This window comes from Stegodyphus dumicola, chromosome 10 (assembly GCF_044657685.1).
Source record: "Stegodyphus dumicola isolate Sdum_Otavi_A_Nest chromosome 10, ASM4465768v1".
Classification (NCBI taxonomy): domain Eukaryota; kingdom Metazoa; phylum Arthropoda; class Arachnida; order Araneae; family Eresidae; genus Stegodyphus; species Stegodyphus dumicola.
The window spans coordinates 130,858,438-130,883,922 of NC_140777.1; the positions used below are offsets into that span (position 1 = coordinate 130,858,438).

Consider the following 25,485-nt stretch of genomic DNA (forward strand, 5'->3'; position numbering starts at 1 on the left):
GCACATTTTGTCTTAGACACACATACGCACAGTTTGCAATTTTGCAGATTACATTTGGAACAAACTTACAGATACTATTGCGTTTTAATATTACATGTGCCTATGTGGTTTGCATATTGGGTGTAAAATCAGACGCAGAGTTTAGGCGTCCATTCATTATAAATTTCACAGTACTTGTAACGTTATGCAGTTCATATTGCATTGAGTATATGCAAGTGTGCTTAGGCTGCGCGGACTGCTATATTTGGCATAAGTCTGTGTTTAGGTCTGCCAGCTTATCCATCATACGTCCAATTTTTTGGATTAAGTGGCGCTGCTTAATAAGGAATTTACAAAATGACTGTCTGTTAGTCGTTGGTATAGGAACATGTTGTCCCTCTGTGAGTGGACAAGAAGTTAGGTAGTGCTCCGGGGAGCCTGTGTGTCCACACGTACATTGATCTGAGGAACAGATGCCAAATCGGTAGAAGTATACAGGAAAAGGTCCATGTCCCGAAATGTACCTAATCAGCTGTGAATTGGCAATGTTCCGTTCATAGCTGATGTGGTAGTGGACACGTCTTCCAGTGGTACTCTCATTCCATTCTTGTTGCCACTTGCCAATGGCTTTAAGTCGTGGTGACTTCTTTAGAAATGTGGCCGGCCATGGGATATTGAACTGCAAATCTGTCGGGCCTAACGCCGCTTCTTTGACAAGTTGGTCCGCCATCTCGTTTCCGAGATGACCCGCATGTGCTTTGATCCATTCAAGCTTGATGTGCACTCCTTGAAAAACACTGTTATGCTGCCGCAGTTGTGCTTTCCATCTTGCTTGAATTGTATCATGTCGCATGACTATGTATGAGCATCCCGCTTTTTCATCGATTTTGGAGCCGTCGGTGAAGATGTTAAATAGTGTGGGGAAATTAGTCGTAGACGGGTTGATGGTGATTTTGACACCAGAGCCTTTGCTCCGTGGGTGGACATGCAGTGGTCGATCAATGATTTCATATTCTTCCGGATGGAAGTATTCCTCGTCAAACACAGTTGGCTTTTTGAGTTGCAGTATAATCTGTCTGGCCGCCTCTTCTTCAACTCGTATGTGTAGTGGGAGTAGACCAGCTAATACATTAAGAGCATCCGATGAGGTTGTACGGTAGGCCCTTGTAATGCCCAATGCGAAGGGCCGTTGTATGGTATAAAGATGTTTAATCTTCCTGCCCTGCATTGGGTGGCACCAAACTGCTGCTGCGTATGTAGCTATCTTTTCCACTACTGTCGTATATAACACTTTTTGTATGTGTGGATTGAGTCCCCACTTATAACCATAAAACTGGCGCATTTGCTTAACTATAGCACTAGTTCTTAGCTTGAGATCTTGAATGTGGGGAGCCACGTCATTTTAGTATCAAAAGTGACACCCAGATATTTCAAGGTATTCACAATTTTAATTCTATGCCCATTTAGTTTGATCGTAGGGCGTCTTGCAAGTGATCCGCCTTTCTTAGGGATCAAGAGGATTTTAGATTTATGATCTGCTATTTGCAGTTTAAGATTGGTGCACTTGACATAAAAGATGTGACACACTTCGTTACAGTTTGTCTGGAGAACGTCCGTAGTCCGTCCCTTGACGACCATTGCAGCGTCATCAGCATAGGCGAAGATTTGGGTGTGCGCGGGCCATGCAGCAGAGAGCACTTCATTACGCGTTATGTTCCATAAGTGTGGCCCCGCGCACGACCCTTGTGGACATAAAAATTTAAACACCCACATTCCAAACGGCCGATATTCCTTATATATCACTCTCTTACACTCTCGTCATTGTGATGTACCATCGGTGTCATCTAGATACTTCCAGAAATTTGCGGGGGCCCACCAGCGGCCGAGCGGTAAAGTCGCTGAACACTAGTAGTTCGGTCCGAGGTTCGAATCCCGCGAACGGGCTGGCTGCATGGGCGTTTTCGTGGTTTTCCCCATGTGTAACGTGTATACGAGCCAGTTTCCCTTAGAAAGTCCTCCACGAAGGCATCCCTCCCCTTAGGCAGATAGCCCTCGAGGCTTTGCCATAATCACACATACACACTCCTGAAATTTGCATATGATTCTTGAAGATGTGTGTAGTGATTTTACAGGTGATATATTTATTTTATAGTTCGATTTCCGCGTGACTCCGAATTATCCTTAATTTATGGACATGAGTGTAGATGAAAGGAATCTGTAAACGGGCAGGAAAATAGATAATGTTCGGGGTGACCCTTTTCACCACATGCACAGGAGTCTGATGAAGAAAGATTTGCATAGAGGTACGTGGGAAAGGGACCGTGCCCCGTGATAAACCACGTGATATGTCTGGAGAGAGGGATTGGAGGAGAGTCAACTTTGGTGAAGAGGTTGTAAACTCTTCTGCCTGTATTTGCAGCGTCTCACCACTGTTGCCATAAGTCTTTAGTTGTGATTTGTAGTTTTATTTTTTTTTATTTATTTTTTTTTATTTTATTTTTTTTCATTGATTCCCTGTTCTGCCTCCTTGGCTAATATGTCAGCCTCTTCGTTTCCTTTATGACCAACATGGGCCTTGATCCAGATTATAAAGAAGTGTTGGCCTTGGGCATTGGAGGACTTTATAAGAATTTCCTGAGCTAATGGTGATCTATTATTTGTGTTCACGAGTGCATGCATTGCCGAGAGGCAATCTGTATAGATCTAAGTCCTTGGAAAATGATGATGTGTGCTTACGTTGATTGCCTGCAAAATCGCGAACATTTCCGACTGAAAAACGCTATTCTCTTTGTCAAGTTGGAACTTGAAATCTTTTGCGTCATGATCACTGAGATATATTTTTAAAGCACATCCTTTTCCGTTGTTTATGCCAGAACCATCAGTGTAGATCTTCGGAAATAATGCTTGGTATTTATTCTGCTTTATGCATAGTGTGATATTATTTCGGCTAGCTGGGTGTCTTTCATATGAATGGATCAGTGAGGTGTAAGAGCTGGCAGCTACTATCTCATTTTTAATTTTGCAGTCTTCTCTTAGCCGAAGAACTGAAGCCTTTGCATGTTCCTGCTCTGCTACTAAGAACAGGGGGATGCTGCTAGTGAGCTGAAACAGTGCAGCATTTGAGGTTGTTCTGTAAGCTCTCGAATAATTTAAAAGAAAGGGCCTTATGGATAGGAGTTGCTTTTGTTTTCTTACCGTCATTGGTGACGCCCATATCGCTGCGCCATACAGTGCTAACTTTTCTATAACATTATACAGCAGCTTTTGTATCTGGGGGTTTGAGCCCCATCCGACACCTTGCATTCTTTTCAGGTTGTTAGCTATACTGGAGGTTTTCTTCTTAATTTACTGTAGGTGCTCAATGAAGTTAAGTTTATTATCTATTGCAATCCCAAGATATCTTAGGTTCAGTAGGATGTAGGCCCACGGCGGACAGCGATGCACAAAGAAACACGTCTAGGCATAGACTCAATGAGAGAGCGGATGGTGTCCTGAGGGATGGCTCTTCATTCCCTTTCAATCATTTGCCACAGTTCGTCTTCTCAACGAGGCAGGGGCAGAGTCTGAAAACGGCGTCCAATCACATCCCACACATGTTCGATTGGTGACAGGTTAGGAGAGTACGGTAACCAGGGAAGCATCTGTATACTTTGCGGAGCATGTTGGCAGATGCGAGCACTATGTGATCGGGCGTTATCCTACTGAAAATTTGCATTAGGCAGCCCCTGAAGGTAGGGGATTGCCACCGACCGCGGTACATTATCCAAGTATCGTTGGGTCGTCATAGTGCCCTGAATACGAACTAGAGGTGACCTGAAATCATAGGCAATAGCGCCCCAAACCATTATGCCACATTGTCACGCGGTGGGGCGTTCCACAGTTACTGCCGGATTAGATCTGTCTCCACGTCGACGCCACACACGTATCCGGCGACTGTCACTGGATAAACAGAAGCGTGACTCATCTGAGAACACGACGTTTCGCCATTCTGTCATCCATATCGCTCCAGTCCGGCACCATTCTAAACGTTCGCGTCTATACTGTGTGGTCAATAGCAGTCTTCTTAACGGACGCCGAGACTGCAGGCCACGTTCAACCAATCAACGGGAAATGACTCTGGTCGACACGGGAACATCCAGGGTATCTTTCCCATGCTGCAGAATCGCGGTACAAGTGACTTGCGGGACCGCCACAGCTTGTAGGTGGATGCGTCGATCCACGCGTGCTGACGCCACTCTGGCTGCACCTGCACCCCTCCGTCTTCGCACATTTCCTTGTTCCAACCATGTTCGCCATAGCCGATGCACCGTGCTCGCATCCATGTGGGTATCAGCTGCGATTTGACGTAAGGTCTAACCCGCTCTTTTCAGTCCGATCACCATACCCCTCGTAAAGTCGTCTATCTGCTGGACGTGCCTTCGTTGATGACGGCCTGGCATTCTCTCCTATTACACGTATCCTCCGGGACAAAAACCAACTTTCTTCGATAATTCCTCTGGCAGAAATAACGACACGAATATTGCCCATTCTGCACGTTCCTTCCCTTATATCTTACTTCACGTGCGTTGGAGTGCTTCGCATTTCACATCATTCGCATAACTCAGTGACGTGCGTCTACTCTAAAATTTGCATAAATTTCTGACCAATCCTTCTTGGTGTTGCATTTTCAGTGACGAGCAGTGTAAATTGTATACTACAGTAGCAACCTCTGCAGCTCAACTGCAGTGAGCATTGACTACTCAAATCTAAAGAAAAATCGAGCTATAGCCTAAATTTTCGAGTCACGTGGTATTGAAGTAGCGCATTACAATACTCCTTTGTTTTAATAATCCTTATAATTTAAAATCATAGTACAAAACAAATTGTTGGTCAGTGATTTTATTCACTTGGTTATCGATAAGCTCCTATCCGGGGGGTGGAAGACTTATTTTCTTCTCAAAATAAACAAATATACATTCTTCACTGAATAATTTTTAAAATAGAACTTTAGCACAAATAAACTGGTAATTTATTTGACTTTGAAGAAGAAAGGTTATATCTGAAGAACGGAATAATAATCTACGCGGACGATGCCAGAACAGTAAGCTCGTTTTTATTGTATTCAAAAGGTAAAATGCAAGCAAATTAGGAAATAAAGAAAAGAAAAGAAAGAAAAAATTAATAATTAATTAAATTTGTAAAAATCTGAAAGGATTCAGATTTTAAACTGCGTCCGAAGGGGCTTTTTTTAACATTTTGTAGTATACTAGAGAATTTTGTATTAAATTACATATGGCCCAGTAGTTAGAGAAGGTGAAATAAAACATTCTTTACCAGAAATTGATGGTGAGAAGTAAGGAGCGGATCGTCATGAAGCTGATAACTAGATACAAGACATCTTGCTTAGGCTGTAAATGAATAAAGGGCACACGAAACGTATGATACTGACGAAACTGGACTGAATTACAAAACATCTCCAGAACACCCATTAAATTATAAAAATGAAACATCAAGTGATTTAAGAAACTGAAAGAATAAGTAAATGTGTTATTAACGGGCAATATGTATCCAACAATTAAGAAGACAGCACTGGTTATTGGCAAAACAGAAAACCTCGTGGTTTGAAAGAATTTATTCTAACTTACCATAGCAACAGGAACTCGTGGATGACAAACATTACTTTTACTATTAACCGATTTTCTTTGGAATAGACAGCAAGCTGAGCAAATGAAAAAATAAATAAAAATCTCAAAGCTTTCAGAAATTATATTACGCCTAAAGGGGCATTTTTTTAAAGTTTTGTATGTTGCCTTTATTTATTAAATATCACGTTCTTCGCACTTAAACCATCAAATTCAGTTCAAGAGCAATATCGCAAAATAGTTTTAAATTGAGCATATCTTTAGAATTTCCGACACTGGAGATAAAAATGTTTTTTCTGTACAACGTTGCCATGGCTCGCTTTGAAATCCTTGAGTTTGCTAATCAAAAATTCGTTAAAATTTTACAAAATATTAAATCGTTCATAAAACAAATTTCAAATTTCAAATTTGGGCTTCCACATGCCTTCATCCGCAGTAGGATAACGTCATTCAAAATTCGATGGCTCTATGTACCGTTGTTTTATCACAATGCGAGAAATATGCATACATTTATGCATATTTTTCAGTATTTAATTTCTTCAAATATAATGTAGGACTCAGGCAACAGTTTGAAAAGTGAAACGGACATTTATAGCGAACCAACGCAAAATCGCAAAACGAAAACAATAGTCTTCAGGGACAAAGCCCCTTTGGACTAATTAAATGCTTACTGAATTTGCATTTTCCTTTCTAATACAAAGATTTATTTGGAAACGTTCTGCGAGAAAAATTCCCTTATGAGAGTCAATAAATAATCTCTCCGCAATGACTACATATTTCTATTATATTTAACTTTTGGCGTACATGTAATCTGTTACCGAAAGGCATGTTTACATTCTTCTGTTTCTACTAAGCCCACATGGGTTTTCATTTCGACTTCGAAGAGACAGCTCATGGTCTCTAAGGTAACCAGCAAGAACCCTCCCACTTGAGTGGGCTAATCAATGACGCCACAGGAAATGACCAGTGGCCGCCCGTTGCCGGTGAAGATATTTCTAGTTTGTTTTTATCGATCATTGTTATTTCACAAGCGGGCATGGTCAATGATCTTCCGTATTTCTTTGTGTAAACTGTTTGGGCTTCGCAGAAAGAAATAGTAACAAAAGAGGTATGTATTTATTTTTAGTCACTGATTTAGAGCTTTATATTTATTTATTAAAATATTCAGATTTCTTGAAGGATTACAAAATGCAAATTAATTATATCGAATGGGTGATTGTTTTTAAAGTATATCTTTTCTCAAAGTGAATGTCTTTAATTGAAGATTTCCTAAAATGGTAACTATCCTGTATTTATTTTATGCTGGAGTAATCATGATAAGCAACTGCACTGCTTCGTTCCAACATACAAGCTGAAACGAGAAACTATTATTAATATTTCACTAAGAAATTAATTACCTTGGCCACTTGCTGAAAATTGGTGAACTTAGATAAATTATAAAATACAATATGGTTTTTGCCTTTTTAAATTTGTCAAAAGCAACTTTAAGTTGGTTTGGATTTTGGTTAAAATTCCAAGCTTTCTTTTTAGTCAAATTTTAAATTTTACATTGAATAGTTTTCTTTTAATCCGATAGCTTTGTCCTCTGTATAAAAATAGCTATGGCATTTCCAAAAATGAATGTAGTTTCTCACTATCATGTATCTTGACATTCCATATTTTATTCGATAGAATTCGAAATTTTATTTCTTTTGACTAACTAATATGGGATAATTACATTTCTCAGGTTTTAAAGCATAGGACTTATTTATTATCTTCACCCTTTGATATACAACTCTTAGTATTGCTATTTGTTATTACAATTCATGTACATATCATTTAAGCTTAACAAATCTGCTCTTCCCCGAAAAATTCTCCTTCAAAACTTGAACGGAGCTGAGTAAAGTTGTACTATTACATATATCCAGAGACCCATGCGAACGATAAACATAATCCTGTGCATCTTACCACGACAGAATTCGTGGACTTATTGTCAGACAAGTCACAATAATGCAACAAATGCGTTCCAACGCAAAGTTTTACGTTTCTATTTGGCATATTGAAGGATTTTTCCATTATGCTATACTGCACTTGCTGTTTCTGGTTCTCATTCCGTCGAATCACCCCCTTTCATGCAAATATATGTTTCAAATCTTTCGTTATCTAAAGTACTGCCAATGTACCTGGACGATGCAAACATGAGACAACGTCTCTCACCTTTTTTCTACAGATTTCTTAAGATCTCTCTCTTAGGAAAATCACTACGCATTTTCTTACTCAAAGGCTCCATTACGAAACTCTCTGAATCTCTGGAAAGTGCTACCGAGGTAATAGTAGCCCAGAATAAGCATAGCAGTATCGGTGTCTAAAGTGTCTCGAAGATGTGAAAATCAAAGTGTCTCGAGGATGCTCTGCTTTGTGTGCTGGAAGTCCACAGTGGAAAAGCAATAACAAAGCCTTCGTCTTTTGTCAAAAAGGGATATAATTTGTCATTTTGTATATTTGTTGCAAAGTTGGAAACCAAGATAAACCCGGCCACTTTTTATTTGCTACGGTTAATAGTTTAGGAAACTGGCCTCAGGACTCTATGTCATTCGCAAGTCTTGTAATATGACATGAACAAAGTGATCACATCACTGATTTGACAAATGTAAATGGTTCTTTACAAAACCTAAAATTATCTTCTGTTAGATTAACTTTCCTTCAACCCTACAACAAGCTCTTTGTAATGTATTCACCATGCTTAAGTAGCAATGGATTAGATAATTGAAGACGTGGAAGTAACTTTACAAAATGATTGAAGCCATAAGCTATAAGCAACAATATATGTGTTAATCTAGACCAGTGGTCTGCGGGCTGCATTTGTCCCAGAAGCAAGTTTTTGCAGTCCGCGAATGCATTTATCGTAAATTCATTAGCACTGTTATGACAAAAATTTGAAGAAAGATTTGATTTTAATGATCTAGAGTCCAAGTTTGCATTATTTGCACTACCATTAAAACGAACATGAGTAACGCCCAAGAAAATCTACAAATGAAGCTAATTAATTTGCATTATGACACAGTTCTTGTTCAAAAATTTGTAGATACCAATCTAGTTAACTTTTTTCATACTTGTCAAATGATAAATACCGTCAGTTACGAATTTTCGGAAAACGATTAATTGCTTTATTTGGTATATTTATTATGTGAACATTTTCTTTCTTTCTATCTTTTTCTTTTCCAACAGAAAATTAATAAGTATAAAAATAGAAAAGAATGATCGATAAGCATCTACAATTCCTGATAAAGATAGTTTCTAGTAAATTTTCTCCAAGATAACAAACCTTATCAAAATCGAATCTGTTGTAGCTGAAGGTTGTATAGTAAAAGATAAAGAAGTTTATAATTATTTACTTACAAATGTATGAATTTTCTCTGTATGCATCAAAGAAATATTTAACAAATAAGATCATTATTATTTATTCTCATGTTTTGTCTCATTTAGAAATTTTTTTATATTTTATTATTAATTTAAATTACCAAATTATTAATTGGTTCCTTCAGTATATTAGAGTTATATGAAATAAATGTCTGAATTTGAAAAAGGGTTTAATATTTCGCTATTAACATGTTTCAGTTACGAAGCGTAGCCAACAGAAATTTCTTGTAAATGCAAACTTTTAGATTTCGACAAAAAATATATAGAGAATATTTTTTTTTCGTTTCATGATTTTTATTACTGTTTATGTATGCTTTGATAAATATTTAGGAAATACAATTTAAAATTTAGATAAAAAAATGTATTTTGCTAAAAAAAACTATTCATTTTGTTTTTTAAAAAAACAGTAGCTTTCGGATTGTACATTTGGCCCACAATCGTATATTTGGCCCACATGTAATTTGAGTTTCAGATAACTTATGTAAACAATTTGCCTGCAACAAAAGAAATGGTGCATCTCAATACTCAGTAAACCTTTTTTTTTTTTTTTTTTTTTTGTTAGAATGTATCATAGATACAATAAGAGTTGCTGGATTCATGATTGCAAGGACGAATCTGTAGGCTAAAAGCATTAAAATAACTTCATTTAGGAGATATTAGAGTAATTCTAAACGGTTTTATTTTCTGGTGATGATGTTATGCATGCAATGATGCTGCTTAGGTTTCTTTAAAATATCGGCCGTATGCTCATCCCAAAAGATTCAAAGCTGTTTGTCAACTGTAACCTTTTTCTTTCACTTCTGTCCGTTTAAAAGAAATTTTATAAAGGATCCATGAATAAAAATCTGTTATTTTATCGTTCAGGAATGCAAATTTGATTTGAGAAACTTGAAGGAGACTATGGAAGAGTAAGAAAAGACAGAATTGAGTTTGAGAATGAAGGTTTAACCGATTGTAAAAACTGAAATGTTCTTAGTTTGAAAAAACGAAACGAAGTTTTGGAAAGCTCTTACATGTGCTTTTGATGATAGTAGTAGAATAATCTTAAGAAACTGCAGCATCTTTTAGAACATTAAGATTTTTTATCAAAATAACAAGAGTAAAGCATAAACTAGTTGCATTATTAAAGAGGGTATAAAAATCAGATATTCATATACTTAAGAAAACCAACGGTGTGAAGACAGCTAATGATCCACGAAAAATATTCGTATAATAATATTCATTATCAAATTTCTAACAAGTATGTCCAAGAAGGGAGGGACATAGTTGAACTTAATTTCAAAAATAAAGTATTCATTCGCGTGTGAAGTGTTCACCTTGCGAAAGAAATCCGGAAGGTCATTAGTAGGTTTATTCCAAAGAAGTTATATAATCAACATAGCATTCCCGAAAGCTCAAATTAAACATTGTAAAATTTTGTATTGGACATAGAGCATCTAAATGACGCAGAGGACAGGAACAGAGGCAAGACTTGTTGCACCGGCAGGCAAGACCAAGGCAGGCAGGCAAGACTTGTTGCACCGGTTCTTAACTGGTGCAGCAAATCTCTTTGTTGCACCAAGTCTCTTTTTTGCGTACTCTCTTTAATCATGCAATTCATTTATGTTTCACTCTGGTCATTTTGATATAAAACCTTAATGTTCTAAAAGATGTTGCAGTTCTCTTCGGTTCTTATGCCTCAAAATCAGTGTAGTAGAATTCATGAAGCCTCTTGCTAGAGCTTTCTGATTTAGTCACAGCAATTTCTTGTACTACCAAATCAGTACAATGCCCTGTTATTAGTAGCAATTCCTGCATTCCATAATTAACTTCAAGCTAACTTTTAGAAATCTTTTAGAAATTTAAGTACTTCAAGCTAACTTCTGGCTACATGTAGACAGTCAGGCGACTTATTGCCCAGTCCTAAACTTCCGGTAAAAGTAACTACAAACCTAGAAGAAGGTTTAAATCAGTGGTTCCCAAACTTTGGCCTATCGCAAGCACATTTTCAAAACGTCAACATTTTTGTTAAACATATTTCCAATTAAGACACAATAACACGCCGAATAAATACTAATTCAGAAGTCAAAGAACAAAAATCAATCCAATCGTGCGTATTTTCAGAAAATTTACATTTGAAAATATAACGCTGATTTTTGTTGTTTGACTTCTGAATTAATATTTCCAATCTTATGTGATACATCTGAAATATTAATTTCGGTAAATAGGTTTGAGATGAATAATAATATTTGTTGAACTTTATGGAAATTAGAGAAGCGACGTTCAAAATTATTTTTCAGGGCGTTTAGGTTTTCCGAGTATATCTCTGTTTCAATTGTCTTGTGGTTATTAATATGGCTTGATAAATTCTGAAAAATGGATGAAATTTGTTTCTTTCATCTGATTTACCCTCAAATTTAACTTTATCTGAAAAGCAGATACAGTCCCAGTCAATTGAAAAAGGATTTTTCAATTGACTGGGACTTTTCCCTGGAGATCTTCGTTCAGTTTGTTCAGTTTAGCTGTTATATGCTTGAGAACATACAGATCGGATAACCAGTTATTATCGTCCAATTCTTTATAACTTTCGTTTCCGGATTCCCAAAACTGCTTTATTGGCGAGAGAAGTTCTGCAAATTGTTCAAGTACTTTTCCCCTGCTAAGCCATCTAACATCGGAATGAAGCAATAAGATTCCATGTTCGCTTCGCCATCAAGTTCATCAGTCAGCAATCAGTTATTTTATAACGTCTTGCAAGATATCTCTTATGACTATAAATGCTTACCATATTTTAACAATTAAGAGATATAAATTAATGGTTATTTTAAAAATATCTTTTGTTCATAGTACCTAATAAGGCTGGCGAGCACATACAAAACGATCGGCGAGCACAAGGTTGGGCACCGCTGGTTTAAATAATCTTTTGCATTCTAACTTAACAAACAGCACAAGTATTACAAATAACTCACTGCTTCTTCCAGGATGTAAGCTACTATAAAACTACGTAATTAGAAGTATGCAATTCAGCAGAGTAATTAGAAGTATGCAATTCAGCAGAAAAGTCCTATTGTAAACTTAAGTTCAGGACCTTCAGTCACGCGAGCAAATACAGCTAGCAAAAGACCAAGCCGATACAACTAATCTACCAGCTGGGTACATAGTACAAAGAAAGGTCAGCGGTCGCTGCTAAAATATCTTTCTGTTAATTTAATTTCACGAATTATGTTCTTATATACAATCATGAATTCCTAATTACTTAGAAACTTGGCAGTCGAGGTGGTTTAATTCCATTTTTATTTCCTATTGACGCCACAATTCCCTTGGTACTCCAATCGTGCCTGTTTTCAGAAAATCTACATTTTTGAATACTATTGCGATAGAAAGATAGCACAAGGAGATTGCATCCTAATAACACAGAGGGTGAAGCTACAAGTGCGCATTTATCCAAGACAGAAGCTTACCAAGAGAAGGTTTTGGTTTAGGATACAAAAGTTCAGAGTTCAAGTTCCCAATTAACTACGTCATCAGCATTACGCACGCTTTGTGGCATAGATTAATCTAGAAAGGACGCAGTCCAGCGATGTTATTATTTTTAGAATAGAGAAACGAAATATCCAAATTAAAAATGAGGAATCAAGAGACTATTAGTAAATTAAATATGTAGAGACATTATGTTATTTCGAAGCGAGAGAGTTGAAAAATTAGCAACGCCTTCACCGGGAATCAAACCGCGGACCTCTGGAATATGCGCCCAGCGTGCAGACCACTACACCACGAAGGCATGCTAAGAAGGTAGGAGAAATACCTTTTAAATTATAAAGCTGATTTACGTATTTTTTATCTTACATATATTTTATATACTAGCGGAAGTACCCGATACCAGTTAAGTTAGATTGAGAGTAATGTATCTAACAAGAGAGACTGTAATCCTCCTCTGATAACGATACAAAAAAATACGATTTATACTCATACATTTTTCAGTCTTATGCGATATGGAACCCATATAAAAAATTTCGATAGAAAAATAAACTAAATTCTCTCTCATTATATCAGGAACAAAGGCACGCAATTTTTAATGATTTTTGACTTTCTAATTAAATGGTCGTAAAAGCTCGAGTTCCGACCAATATTTCATCTATATTCAATTTTAGTTGATTTAATGTGGCAAAAGATTAATCATAATTCATCAGAAATCAGTAACGCGAACAAACAAAGAAACACACAAACAAACATTTTTCTTTATATATATAGATTTTGTAAAACTTACAAACTTTTAATTAACAAACCCTACGATTTGAAAGCAAACAGTAGCAACACTTTCCGATATAAACAATCGCGATATAAATCCGATATAAATAATCGCGATATAAATTCAGATATAAATAAACTTTTATCTCCAACGCGCGAGACTATTGCCACTCGAAAAAATAAGTGTTTTCAGAGTTTTTGATTAATATCTCGTCTGATTAAAGTCGTACAAAGATTTGAACAGTTGAAATGGCTTCCCACTAATTTTTGGAATCGGGAATAATGTATTTAATGTTCGGCAATGCTATTTTTATTTCGTTGTAAAACTTTAAAAAAAATTTTATTAACCAACTCTACGATTTGAAAGCGATCGCTGTGCCCACACTTCTCGAAATAAAGCAGATTTTTATCTCCAGCGTACGAGACTGTTGCCACTCGGAAAAATGAGGGCGATAATTAGCATTTTCAGAGGGTTTTTTTTTTTTTTTTTTTTTCCCAGATTCAGGAAGTCAATAATATAATTTTTTAAAGTACGTATGTATGTATGTATGTATGTATCTCACATAATTCAAAAACGAGTAGCTTTAGAACATAGAAAGTTTGCATATGGGACTGCTACAACATGTAGTTGCGAACCTCCCTTTTTGGTTGCACTAAAAGTATATATATATATATATATATATATATATATATATATATATTATACCCAATCTGTTACCTGGCTCGATGGGCTCATTTGTTTATTCTTACATGTTGTAAATTGCGCATTTTTTACTTTAAGAGTGACTGAATTATGTCGTCCTAAATATTCCGGTTAAGGTTTTTTTGCCTTTATTTAATCTGCATGCAATTTTCGTTGTTTTTCTACTTCTGTATTTGATTTTTTTTTTTTTTTTTTTTTTTTTTTTTTTTTACAATTTTTAACGAAGATGCTTCGAGTTTTTATGTATTTTTGCCTTGTCGCGAAGTGAGAACTGAATTATTTGAATGAGAAATATATCTGTAATAAAAATCGAGAAAATAAGTTTAAATGAAATGCAGCAAATAATGTGTATGATATAATCGGCCTTCAATTCATATGGTGTCTATATCAGATATTTTATCTAAAAGAAAAGATTAAATCGAGATGAAGGCAATACCTGAAGAAGCTGATTATAATGAAATATGTATAACTGCCTCAAATTGTAAGTCATGTTACAATGGAATTATTAAAAATTGTTGAAATCATTTTGAATTTGACATCACTTTATTCATTTAGAATGCTAAGAAGTTTTGTCCTTCAGATTTATTTTTGTTACAATAAAAACTAGTATGATTTTATGAACGCACAATTTATCTTTCCGAAATATCACAGGAATTTCTATATCACAGAAATGTGATTTTCTCCTTTTAATTGCCATAGGTATATTGTTGTTCACTGGATAAAATATTTTTGTATTAAATTTCCTTAAAGTTTATCAAGTGCTTATCCACTTTATTCTGGATAGTAATGTATTCTGATGTATCGATTCGCAATCGGTGCATTTGATTAACCGTTAGTACTGGTAGTTCGATCTGCTTCGGCTTCGAACTCAGACGAACGGGCTAGCTGCATGGTTGGTTTTCGTTGTTTTTCTATGCATAACATGAATAAGAACCAGCTTCCCTTAAATCCTCCAGAAAGGTATACCTGCTTTTAGACAGAAGGTCTTCGTGGCTTTGATACATTCAAATAACCTAATCTAACCATCTATGAACCAAACAACAATTACTTAAAGAATAATTTAAAGGTTAGAAAGTCTTCGAAGAAGTCATCCCACCCCTTAGGCAGGTAGCCCTTGAGTATTTTGTCATAATCAAATAAATCAAACCAATTTAAAGGGTACAGTTTTGATAACACTTCACTCGATGCAGATTACGCCAACCACAGAATGAAAAAATATTTCAAGAACTGATACTTCTAAGAAGCAGTGCTGTAGCTATGCAAACATGCCAAGAAATGTAGGAGAATAAATACGCGTAGAAAGCTTAAACAGTGCTAAAACTGTTTTCTTCAGATTTTATTAAATTTTTTAAACACTCTGTCACGATGTTTTAAAATATTTATAAGAAAGCAAATTAATTCATTCATAGACAACGTAAAATGGGCATGTATATTTTCAAGAAAACATTTTTGCGATTAATAAAAGATAATTTGTTATCAATACAAAATAAAATTTAACAAATAACACTGACCAATTTATCAGTGTTGAAATAGTAAATAACTGGTTTGGTACGGATTACTTTATTGATTGTTGTATACTGTATACAGATTGCTTACATACAATACATATTTTGTTGTGTTGACATTATGTATTTCTTTTTGTGACGGCTAAAACTAGGAGAATAAACATTATATATATATATATAATGTTGTATGATCTTAAATTCATTTAGTGCGAAAACAATCATTAATACCATTCAAATAATTAACATCCAAAACATTAACTGCTATGACTTTGAAAACTTATATACCTCACTTCCTCTAGAAGAAATCTATAACAGTCTACTTGATCTGCCTAAATTCTTCCCTGGTATACTCAAAATTATGACTCTTGACAAAGGCTTTTTCGCGTAAAATTTAACTGCTTTCATTTAGTGTAATTGTTTTTACATGGTGTTACCTGTAAACTCTGTAATTAGCTGCATCAAATGTACTTTAAATAGCTTTAGTTTTTTTAACCGTCCTTTTCCTTTAAGTCTTATATATATATATATATATATATATTTGCAGCTACTGCGCAAGTATTAGAAAAACTTGTTTCTGAACTAAGTGAATTTAAGATCATACAACTTTTGAGATATATATATATATATATATACCAAAGCTCGAAACATAGCACTGCGTTGTGACTTTTTTATACTTGAATTGTTATTATTTATTGAGATGCTTTGTTTTCAAAAAGTAGCTTGTTATATTATGTCCTAAATAAATCTCTTTTTAATTAATTTCATTTTGATTTTCATATTTTTTTACGGAAGGACGCTGAAACATAACTTTTCTCAAAAGGGCGCGAATCTGACTCACGCAGTGGCACTGCATCAAAGAGCGATTTTATTTAACTCTTGAGAAATGTATATTATGAAGTTTTGTTACTTACTTTCAACATGTGTACATTTCTGCCTGAATGTCAAAATAATTTAACTCTGATACAAGACAAAATAAATTTTAAATGTATTTTTTCTTACAGATTATTTCATTTCAGGAACGATATTTTGATTATTCTCATAATATATTTCTGATATGGAGCCGAATGAAAATCAGAATAGAGTTATAAGTCTTGGAGATGATCTCCCTCCACCTGAGTTCGAAAGAACTTTGCTGCTCATCAAGCCCAATGCAATATCTAAGGCTAAAGCCATCGAATCCATCGTAAAAAAAGAGAAATTTTTCGTTCTTCACAGAAGACGAATGTATCTTAAACCCACACAAGCAAGAGACTTTTATATCCGTGCTAGAGAAGACGAAGATGCTAAGAGATACTACGAACTGTATCAGGAATTAATAGAAGCGGATAAGGCGAGAAATCCTAGGTACAAAATGCCAGTTATCACAATAGAAGACGTAGAAGAACCAATTCCCACTTCTGATGTGGAAGAATTTGTGGACTTCATGACCAGTGGTCCAGTTGAAATTCTTGTGTTGGGTGGCCGTGGTGCAGTTGCAAAACTTGTGCGCCTCATGGGCCCTGAAGATCCAAGAGTTGCTCGCGAAATCATGCCAGACAGTATCAGAGCCAAATTCGGTGGTGAATCCATCTTACGCAACGCGGTACATGGTAGTGAAACTCACACCCAGGCGGAAAAGGAAATCCGATTTTTCTTCCCCGAGGCTAAATTCGACACGGAATCCAAGTTAGGAGCATCTGGAGAGTACTTATCAAAGACAGTTAATCCAATACTTCTGAAGGGGCTCATTCAATTGTGCAGGCAAAAACCTGATAATCCATTAGTATGGCTCGCTGATTGGCTTCTTGCAAATAACCCTAACACCAAGCCTTAACTACAAGATTTTGTTTCATTATTAGATTTATTTTTAAATGATTCACTCATTTTGCCAGTAAAATCCTAATCTATTGGTGTGGTAGGCCGATTAGCTTCTTTTAAAAAATTCCTAACAGAAGGCCTTATTACTAGATTTTTTAGATGATTTTATGAATTTTTAAATGAAAAATATTTTCTTTATTCAGTAATGTACAACAAAATTTCTCAGAATTCTTTTCGAAAATCTACAAACTGGTCTGTGAAACATTTCATTTCCATTTTTCCAGAGGAAGAAGTGTTTTGGTAATCCTATTTTAAATTTGTGCAATGAGATAAATTGTGTCTTTATCTCTTGGATTCTGCAGGATTCCAAACCTGCAGGATTTCTGCAGGATTCTAAACCTGCAGAAATTGTACTGATTTTTTAAGGGCAAAACGACGGAAGCTGAAAATAGTTTATATAAAAAAAAAAATTATCTTTCATCCGTTAGTATAACACGAATTATATCCTATTTGGCCACTTTCCTAAAAACTTTTAACTATCTTCCAAATACGAAATGTGTGCAAAATTAGCTAATCAAGAAGCGAGAAAAAATACTCGAGCATCAAATACTTAATTTTAAAAGCACATATGATAAACGAATAAAATAATTTTTTAAAAAATCTACAACGTTAATTTCAGCAATACTGCATGTTCTTCTTTTATAATTGTCGATACCTATGGTATAAGAGAATTGCATCCAAAAATTCTGAAAATCAGTGAACTATATTTACTGTTTACTCATCACTCACATATTTTAAAGCATTACACAATAACATTTTAAAAGTTCACAATATTACAAAACAAATTTTTAACATTAATATTTTTATTATAATCAGTTAAAGAGGTGTTGCGATAATTTGTGGGAGCCCCTTGTTCTTTTTGTGCGCTTGTTTATTTATTCCAAGAAAAAAGATCATCCTTTTCTTAATCACACTTACGCTGGTCTTTCCGTTCCTGAGAATTAGGATCTGATTTGGTTCCGTTTGGGACCATTCACACGATGGTCTACTCGTCATTACTGTCATAGACTTATGCCGTAAATAATATACACTGGTAAAATAAATTAAGAGAATTTTCATCTTTAATTTACGATCTCCATAACTACTAGACAGGTTTTAATAAAATTTGATTTGAACATAGGTGGATATAATACAAACAAAATAAACATTCAACGGTTATAACAGACAGACATATTCGTCTGTAACACTAATGGGAGTCTGAAGGTCTGAAACATTGGTTGCAGAAGACACAAAAGAAAATACTTGTATGGCTGTAAGAGGCGGTATGGTCCCCTCTCACAGCCATACAGGCCTCGCAGCATGATGTCATACTGGAAATAAGGCAGTATATCAGTGCCTGTGGCAATTGGTCCCACTCATTCAGTAACGCTGTTTTCAGTTCCTTGATGGTTCTCGGAGGGGGTTGCGAATTGCAGTTGCCCTCCCACAGCATCTCAGACATGTTCTATAGGGTTGAGGTCTGGAGACCTTGCTGTCCAATCCATCCGGCAAATATCCTCACTCTCGAGAAATTCGTCGACCAGAAGAACTCTATGTGGCCTCATGTTAAAGCCCTCTAAGATGAACTCGGGGCCCACTGCACTCCGGAAATCCAAAACCTCATACCTCGCACCAGTCACAGAGCCTCTGTCAAAGACGTAGAGAGATGTGCGCCCATCCAATATGATGTCTGCCCAGACCATTTCACCGCCACCGCCATAATTGTTGATTTCGCGGACATTCGGGAGTAGGTAGCGAGTATCTGGCTCTCTCCATATGAAAGTACGACGAGAATCGGTGTTTGGGCTAAAACAGGACTTGTCGGTGAGCAGAACGGTCGCCCATTGCTCCGTACTCCAATGACTATGTTGCTTGTACCATGCTAATCGGACTGCGGGACGTCAGCGGGACGCAAACAGCCGGTCTTTTGGCAAACAACCCTCTCTCATTCAGTCTTTTGGAAACAGTCACCCTTGTTACACGGGTTCCTGCGGCTGCATACAGGTCCCAAGAGAGCTGAGAAGCTGTAGCCCCTCTAGTACGCCTCGCTAAAATGGACATATAACGATCTTCTCTGGCCGTCGCGGCTCTTGGACGACCTTGCCCAGGCTTTCTCTCGATGGATCCAGTATCCTGGAACTGTTTCCATATGCTACACACGACGCTGTGGGTTAAATTAAGCTCTCTGCATATATGGACTTGCGATTGGCCTTCCTCTAGCCTCTCCACAATTCGCACCCTCTCCACATTCCATCATCTAAACGTTGGTGGTTACTCATTTTTACTGTTCCGATGTGAATTGAACCGATTCGTGCAAGATAACACCAAGAAATTCGCCGAGGTGTGCTAGCGAACGCAATTCGTCTTACCCTCCACGCGTTAATAAAGCCTGTTTTTCTGCTGGCTCCGCTTACACACACGTGTAGGCTTACCTATTTGCTGTACAAGATTTGCATTTTTATCTAGAAGCAGTGGTGTTTCCTTCAGTTCAGTTGTTTTCATGCAATTCGATAAAATATGCAAAATCTCTTAATTTATTTCACCAGTGTAATTTAAGCCTTAACCATCGAGGAAAGTAAAGTTGTCCAAGCGGAAACGTGCTGCTGACTAAAACAGCCGATTGAATGTACAGTTCTTATTTGCTTCGCTATGATTGATTGGTTCTTATACTAAGTTAGCATGAAGTCGAAAAGTTAGAACATTTAGGCAAAATTCCTATACCGGTTTTTGTGATGTAGTAAGGTCTCGTTGCCTACAAGGAAGCTCAGGTTATGTTTCTTGTGACCTCAAAGCCCTCGGCTAAACAAAGCGTTTAGTTCAATTAAGCGCACTGTAGATAAATTAAGCAAGCCGTCTGTTTTCAATAAATTTATTGTTGGGTATTAAGCTGATTAACAACTAGACGATGAACTGAATATTGTCTTATTGCTTGATTTACCATTAATGTTTACTAGTTTAATTTTTCTTAAATAAAAAATTGCTTTAAGAAATTTTACATCTTAAGGAAAACCCTTTACTGAAAAATCAACCATTCGACTTAGAACCTCCTAGAAAATTAACTGGTGTGAAGAAAATAATGTATGGTAGCTTCTGACTGCGGCAAATTTACATGTTATTTTATGCAATTCAATATCATTTTGTGATTTTAAAAAAATTAATTTTAAGATTTTTTATTTTAAAAATGTTTTGTATCACTCACAATTATTTGTATTTCTTGTTTTTGTAAAAAATAAAATATTTAATTAGAATCTGCTATTTTGTTTCCAAAGGTAAAATGTTGTTAAAATTATATTTATTAGCTCACCACTAATTACAATTAAAGTCTACTACCATTCTATCAAATTAAGCTTAGATTAAGCAAAAATAAATTATTTCCTTTGTTAAATTATGTAAAGAAAACTATAACGAAAATATATCTCCAGTTTTTTTATCCAGAGCCTGAACTTACTAAAAGTTAAAAGTTGAATGATGCATTCATTTTAAACTTAGACTTTAAGCATCGATTTTGTTCATAAGTAAGTTTTTCACATAAAATGATAGTTTAAAACACAGTTTTACTTACCATGATCCATTAGACTGGAAGAAAATTATGTTACTCTCGAGAGGTTGAGGGTACGAGAAAAGGGGTGGAAGACCCTCAGACCCGTTCCCCTGAATGGTGCTCTCCTTCAAAATTGGAGGTGGAACTGAGCAAAAGTCGTACTATCACCTGTACGGTGCTCAAGGGTTTTGCCAACGACACGCGCAATATTGCACGTTTCGGCACGATGAAGTTCGTGGACTTGCTCTGATGTTAAAGTCACAACAACAGAAAATTATGTGGTTTTTCAGGCTAGAATACAGCTGGCGATTACTTTCTACACAACTGTGTAGATCATCACCTATCCTACAAGGTGTGTTCGAAAAGTTCAGTGATTGGTCTCATAATTAAAAACCACGCCGGTTAGGATCTTGCACTCACGCAGACGCAGTGAGCGAAATGTCATCTAGAGCCATCTAACGGCCATTTTACGACAGATAAAAGAAAGCGCATGCTATGAGCAGTTTAACACAGTCAGTGTGAGAAAGATTGTCAGTGTGACATGGAGCAACGCATAAACATAAAGTTTTGCTTCACGTTAGGCAAAACGGCGACGGAGACACATTACATGATAGAGAAAGTTTACGGTCCAGAAGCAGTGAGTAAAAGGTGTGTTTATGAGTGGTTTAAACGCTTTACAGACGGAAAGGAGGATGTCAAAGATGAGCCGCGGTCGGGGCGTCCTACAACAAGCACAACTCCAGACAATGTGGAATGAGTTCGACGGATGCTTGCGGCAGATCGAAGACTATCTTTAAGAATGATAGCTGGCGAATTGCAGATAAGCCTAGACAGTGTGAGCACCATTGTGCACAAACATTTTCATAAACGTATATGCGCCCGGTTTGTACCGCACTCGCTGTCAGACGAGCAAAAGCAACACCGAATGGAAACCTCTGGAGTTTTATCGACACGTGTGACCGGAATCCACAATTCTTGGAAACAATAATTACAGGGGATGAGTCGTGGTGCTATCAATACGATCCTGAGACCAAACGGCAATCCATGGCATGGTGTTCAACGTCGTCACCCGCTCCCAAAAAAAGTCGTTTGACACAATCCAGGATCAAGACGTTGTTGGTCGTCTTTTTCGACAGTAAGAGTTTGATCCATTGTGAATTTGTACCCGCGGCTACAACCGTCAATGCGGAATACTACGAGGGGGTTCTGAAACGGCTGCTGCTACGCATACGCCGGATTCGGCCACAGTACCGGAATGGATAGTGGAATCTGCTCAATGACAACGCCCGGCCGCACACTGCGATCCGTGTAACCCAATTCCTCGACAGGCACCAGGTTTCAGTTTTGAATCACCCTCCATATTCTCCAGATCTGGCTCCCGCGGACTTCTTCCTGTTTCCCCGCCTCAAAGGAGTTCTGAAAGGCCAACACTTTTCCGTCATTACTGAGATCCAACAACGTGTGACAAATGTGCTTCGAGCCATACCGAAAGAAGCCTTTGCAGACAGTTTCCAACAATTGTACACCCGATGTCAAAAGTTTATTGTTGCTAATGGCGAATATTTTGAAGGCCAGTAAAACTTTTTTGCTTGTTTCTCTTGTTTCCTTTTTTTATGGTAAAATTCACCGAACATTTCGAACACACCTTGTATATTCCGCTTTTAAGGATATCTTTGGGACCGAAGTGAAATGGTCTCGAAATTAAAGGTGTTCTCAAATCAGAAGTAAAAAAAAAAAAAAATTAAGTTTCCTTTCGTCATACAGAATTAACATTTTTTCATTAACGTTAACTAAAGGGCACTATTAACACAAAAAGTATTTTGTTATTTTAAAATGTATTGAAACATTTAAATTAATAATGATACAAAACTGTACATTAATATGTATTAATAATTAAAGCACTTGCATTTTATTTTGATTTAAAATAATCAGTAATACTCTTCCAATGGCATTTTATACTTATAATACGATTTTCAAAGCGAAATTCTAATTCAGGAATTAACCTAAACTTTTCACCATTATTATGAGTGCAAAATACTTTAAGGCTTTTAAAATATCATATGCTTCAATAAAACTAAGTAATGGAAGATCTAAGTTCATGCATTGCTCATAATTTCCTTCATCTGATGCTTCTTTTTGAAAAGCAATAAAAATTTTTACTATTTTTGTTATGTTTGATTCATCACATTCCGCTGATCCCACCTCATCAATTAAAATGTATGGGCTAAATGTGTTTTATCAGGAATCAATAAATGTGTTATCAATAAATGTTATCAATAAATGTTATTAATAAATGTTATCAATAAATGTTATTAATAAATGTGTTATACTAAAAAAAATTTCAATAACATCTTTTCAAATTTTTACATCGTTAGTAGCCTTGCAACATCTATTTTCACAAACAGTAGCAGTTCACAATTTTTACTTTTTTACACATTTTAACAATGCCTCAAAGTTAGCAACATTTTTGGACACAAAACAAGTATTTTACATTATTAAAGTTTACAGCATAGGTTTTTACAATAGCTCTCACAGGTAGCAGCTAACACTCATCTTTACATTGTATTAGCGCTCTCTATTTATACAGTTAGCAGTAACAAACTATTCAACTTCACATAGTGTAGCAAATGCTAGTCCACACTCAGGAATTCAAATATATAATTCTAGGTAAGTTAAATTAAAATTTGCTATTTACTAGCCTTATTATTATTATTTTTATATTTTGATAGATAGTATATAATTTATTTTAGGTTTACATGCACAATTCGTGTAGGGGAACTTTTCAGTAGGCCAAAGTTTCTAAATCACTTTAATTTTCTAAAAAATTTCGTTTTCTATTCTTAATTAACATTAATTAATATTTTAAATCCTAGTCATTTTATTTGCTAAGTTTCTCAAAATTCCTACTAGTTTAAATTTCTTTTTTAGTAATTCACAACATTTGGTTTCACTTTTGGTTTTGAATTACTTTTACCCTTGCCTATATGGATGACGAAACACGAATTGAGTAATTGAAGAATTAGGTTTGGAGGCAACTTTCCCTTGATAAGTCTGTCGCCTGCCTGCTCAATAATTATTCACTTATGCAATTTAATTAGGTCTTAAAAATTCCTTTAAAAAATTTTGAGATTAATTTTTTTGGAATATTATATATTTTTCCATGGTTTTAGATATGTGCACTTAATTTATATGCTCTTAGAATTTAAATGATATTATAAATTAGTTCGCAGCAATAATTAATTTTATTTTTGCAATTAAAATTTATTAATTAAATTTTAAGTTTATATTAGCTTTATACGAATAGAGAATATTTGTTACACTTTTTAAGTATTTTTTTCTATATTTATTTTTTTATTTCTTCCTTACTACATGATACATTATTCCAATAAATAACTAATTAATAATACAATAATAAATTAATACATAAAATAATAAATAACTAATTAAAATACTTAATAAATAATTAAATAATAATTAGTCAGTTGATTAATAATTAATTATAAAATAGTAGTTAATAAATCATTAATTAAATTACTAATTAATTATAAAATAATAGTTAATAAATTATTAATTAATTATTAATTATTAATTCATTAGTTCGTTGATTAATTCATTAATATTAATAATTAGTTAATTATTATTAATTGAATATTAATAATTAGTTAATTATTATTAATTGAATATTAATAATAATAATTAATTATTTAAAATTATTAAAATCAATGGAATCTTGAATATGCCGATCTGTTGCAGTTCCATATTCGGTTATCGATTTCTTGAGCATCTTTGACCCTGCTTAAAATTTCATCGACCACCATGGGGTAAATACTGGCATCGTTAGGAACCCCTACTTGTAGAAAATTTCCTCCTTTCAGTGCAACATTAATCCATTGGATTATATCTAAAACAGTAATTTTCCTAAATCTATTGCAGATATTAAAGATTCCATTTTTATAATTACGATGTAAAACAAAATCTAATGCAAATATTATGTGATTTATATTTGTAGAATCTTCGTAAAACTTTTACAGGTTATTAAGGCAATTCTAGAATCATTAGGAATTTTTGATGTTATGAAAGTGAAAAATGAGCAATGCCCTCACCGGGACTCGAGCCTGGTCCTCTCGTATACACGCCAAGTGTACTATCGTTACACTACGAAGGCATGCAGAAAAGGAGGGATAAAATTCTTTATATACTCTCCGTTCTTAAAGGCGACTCAGGATTAGGGGACACAGTCACCAGATCCTAGTGGTGAAGAATCATCATCCACTACCTTTTTTTTTTAGTTCGAGCGCCACTCTAGAGTTATTGGGACTTTTTGAAATAGGGAATACGTCAAAAATGTGAAATGGCCTCGTTCTCTCGAAGACTCCCCGAGTGTGCTACCGTTACAGCACGATTGCATACTGGAAGGGGGAGAAAATACCTTATATACTCTCCCTTTTAAAAGGGATTAGGGGACCTAATCGCCAAATCCTGGTGGTGACGAATTGTGTTCACCACCTTTTAGTTCGGGCGCCAGTGTAGAGTCATTAGAGTTTTTTGGTACTGGAGGCATGAAAAATGAACAACGCCCTCGCAAAGACTCGAACCTAAACTTCTCGAATACGCGCCGATTGTGCTACTGTTACACCACAAAGGCGTGCTGGAAGGAAGGAGAAAATACTAATG

The 25,485-nt window shown here is 35.6% G+C and overlaps 1 protein-coding gene across 2 annotated transcripts; it reads left to right on the top strand.

Annotated features, from left to right (window-relative positions):
* The first annotated feature begins 6,602 nt into the window (after window positions 1-6,602).
* LOC118183478 (nucleoside diphosphate kinase 5-like) lies at window positions 6,603-23,085 on the top strand. 2 transcript variants are annotated; one of them, XM_035353035.2, is made up of 2 exons: window positions 6,603-6,708; window positions 16,436-23,084. In XM_035353035.2, exon 2 carries the CDS (start codon window positions 16,489-16,491, stop codon window positions 17,245-17,247), a length of 759 nt encoding a protein of 252 aa, XP_035208926.1. In that variant the 5' UTR covers window positions 6,603-6,708; window positions 16,436-16,488; the 3' UTR covers window positions 17,248-23,084. The 2 variants fall into 2 exon arrangements, with proteins under 2 accessions (XP_035208926.1, XP_085681677.1); XM_085825551.1 differs by having other exon boundaries at window positions 6,631-6,708; window positions 16,451-23,085.
* Window positions 23,086-25,485: the final 2,400 nt, after the last annotated feature.

Excerpts from the sequence above, each read along its gene's own strand:
- LOC118183478 (XM_035353035.2), top strand. The coding sequence starts at position 16,489 with ATGGAGCCGAATGAAAATCAGAATAGAGTTATAAGTCTTGGAGATGAT.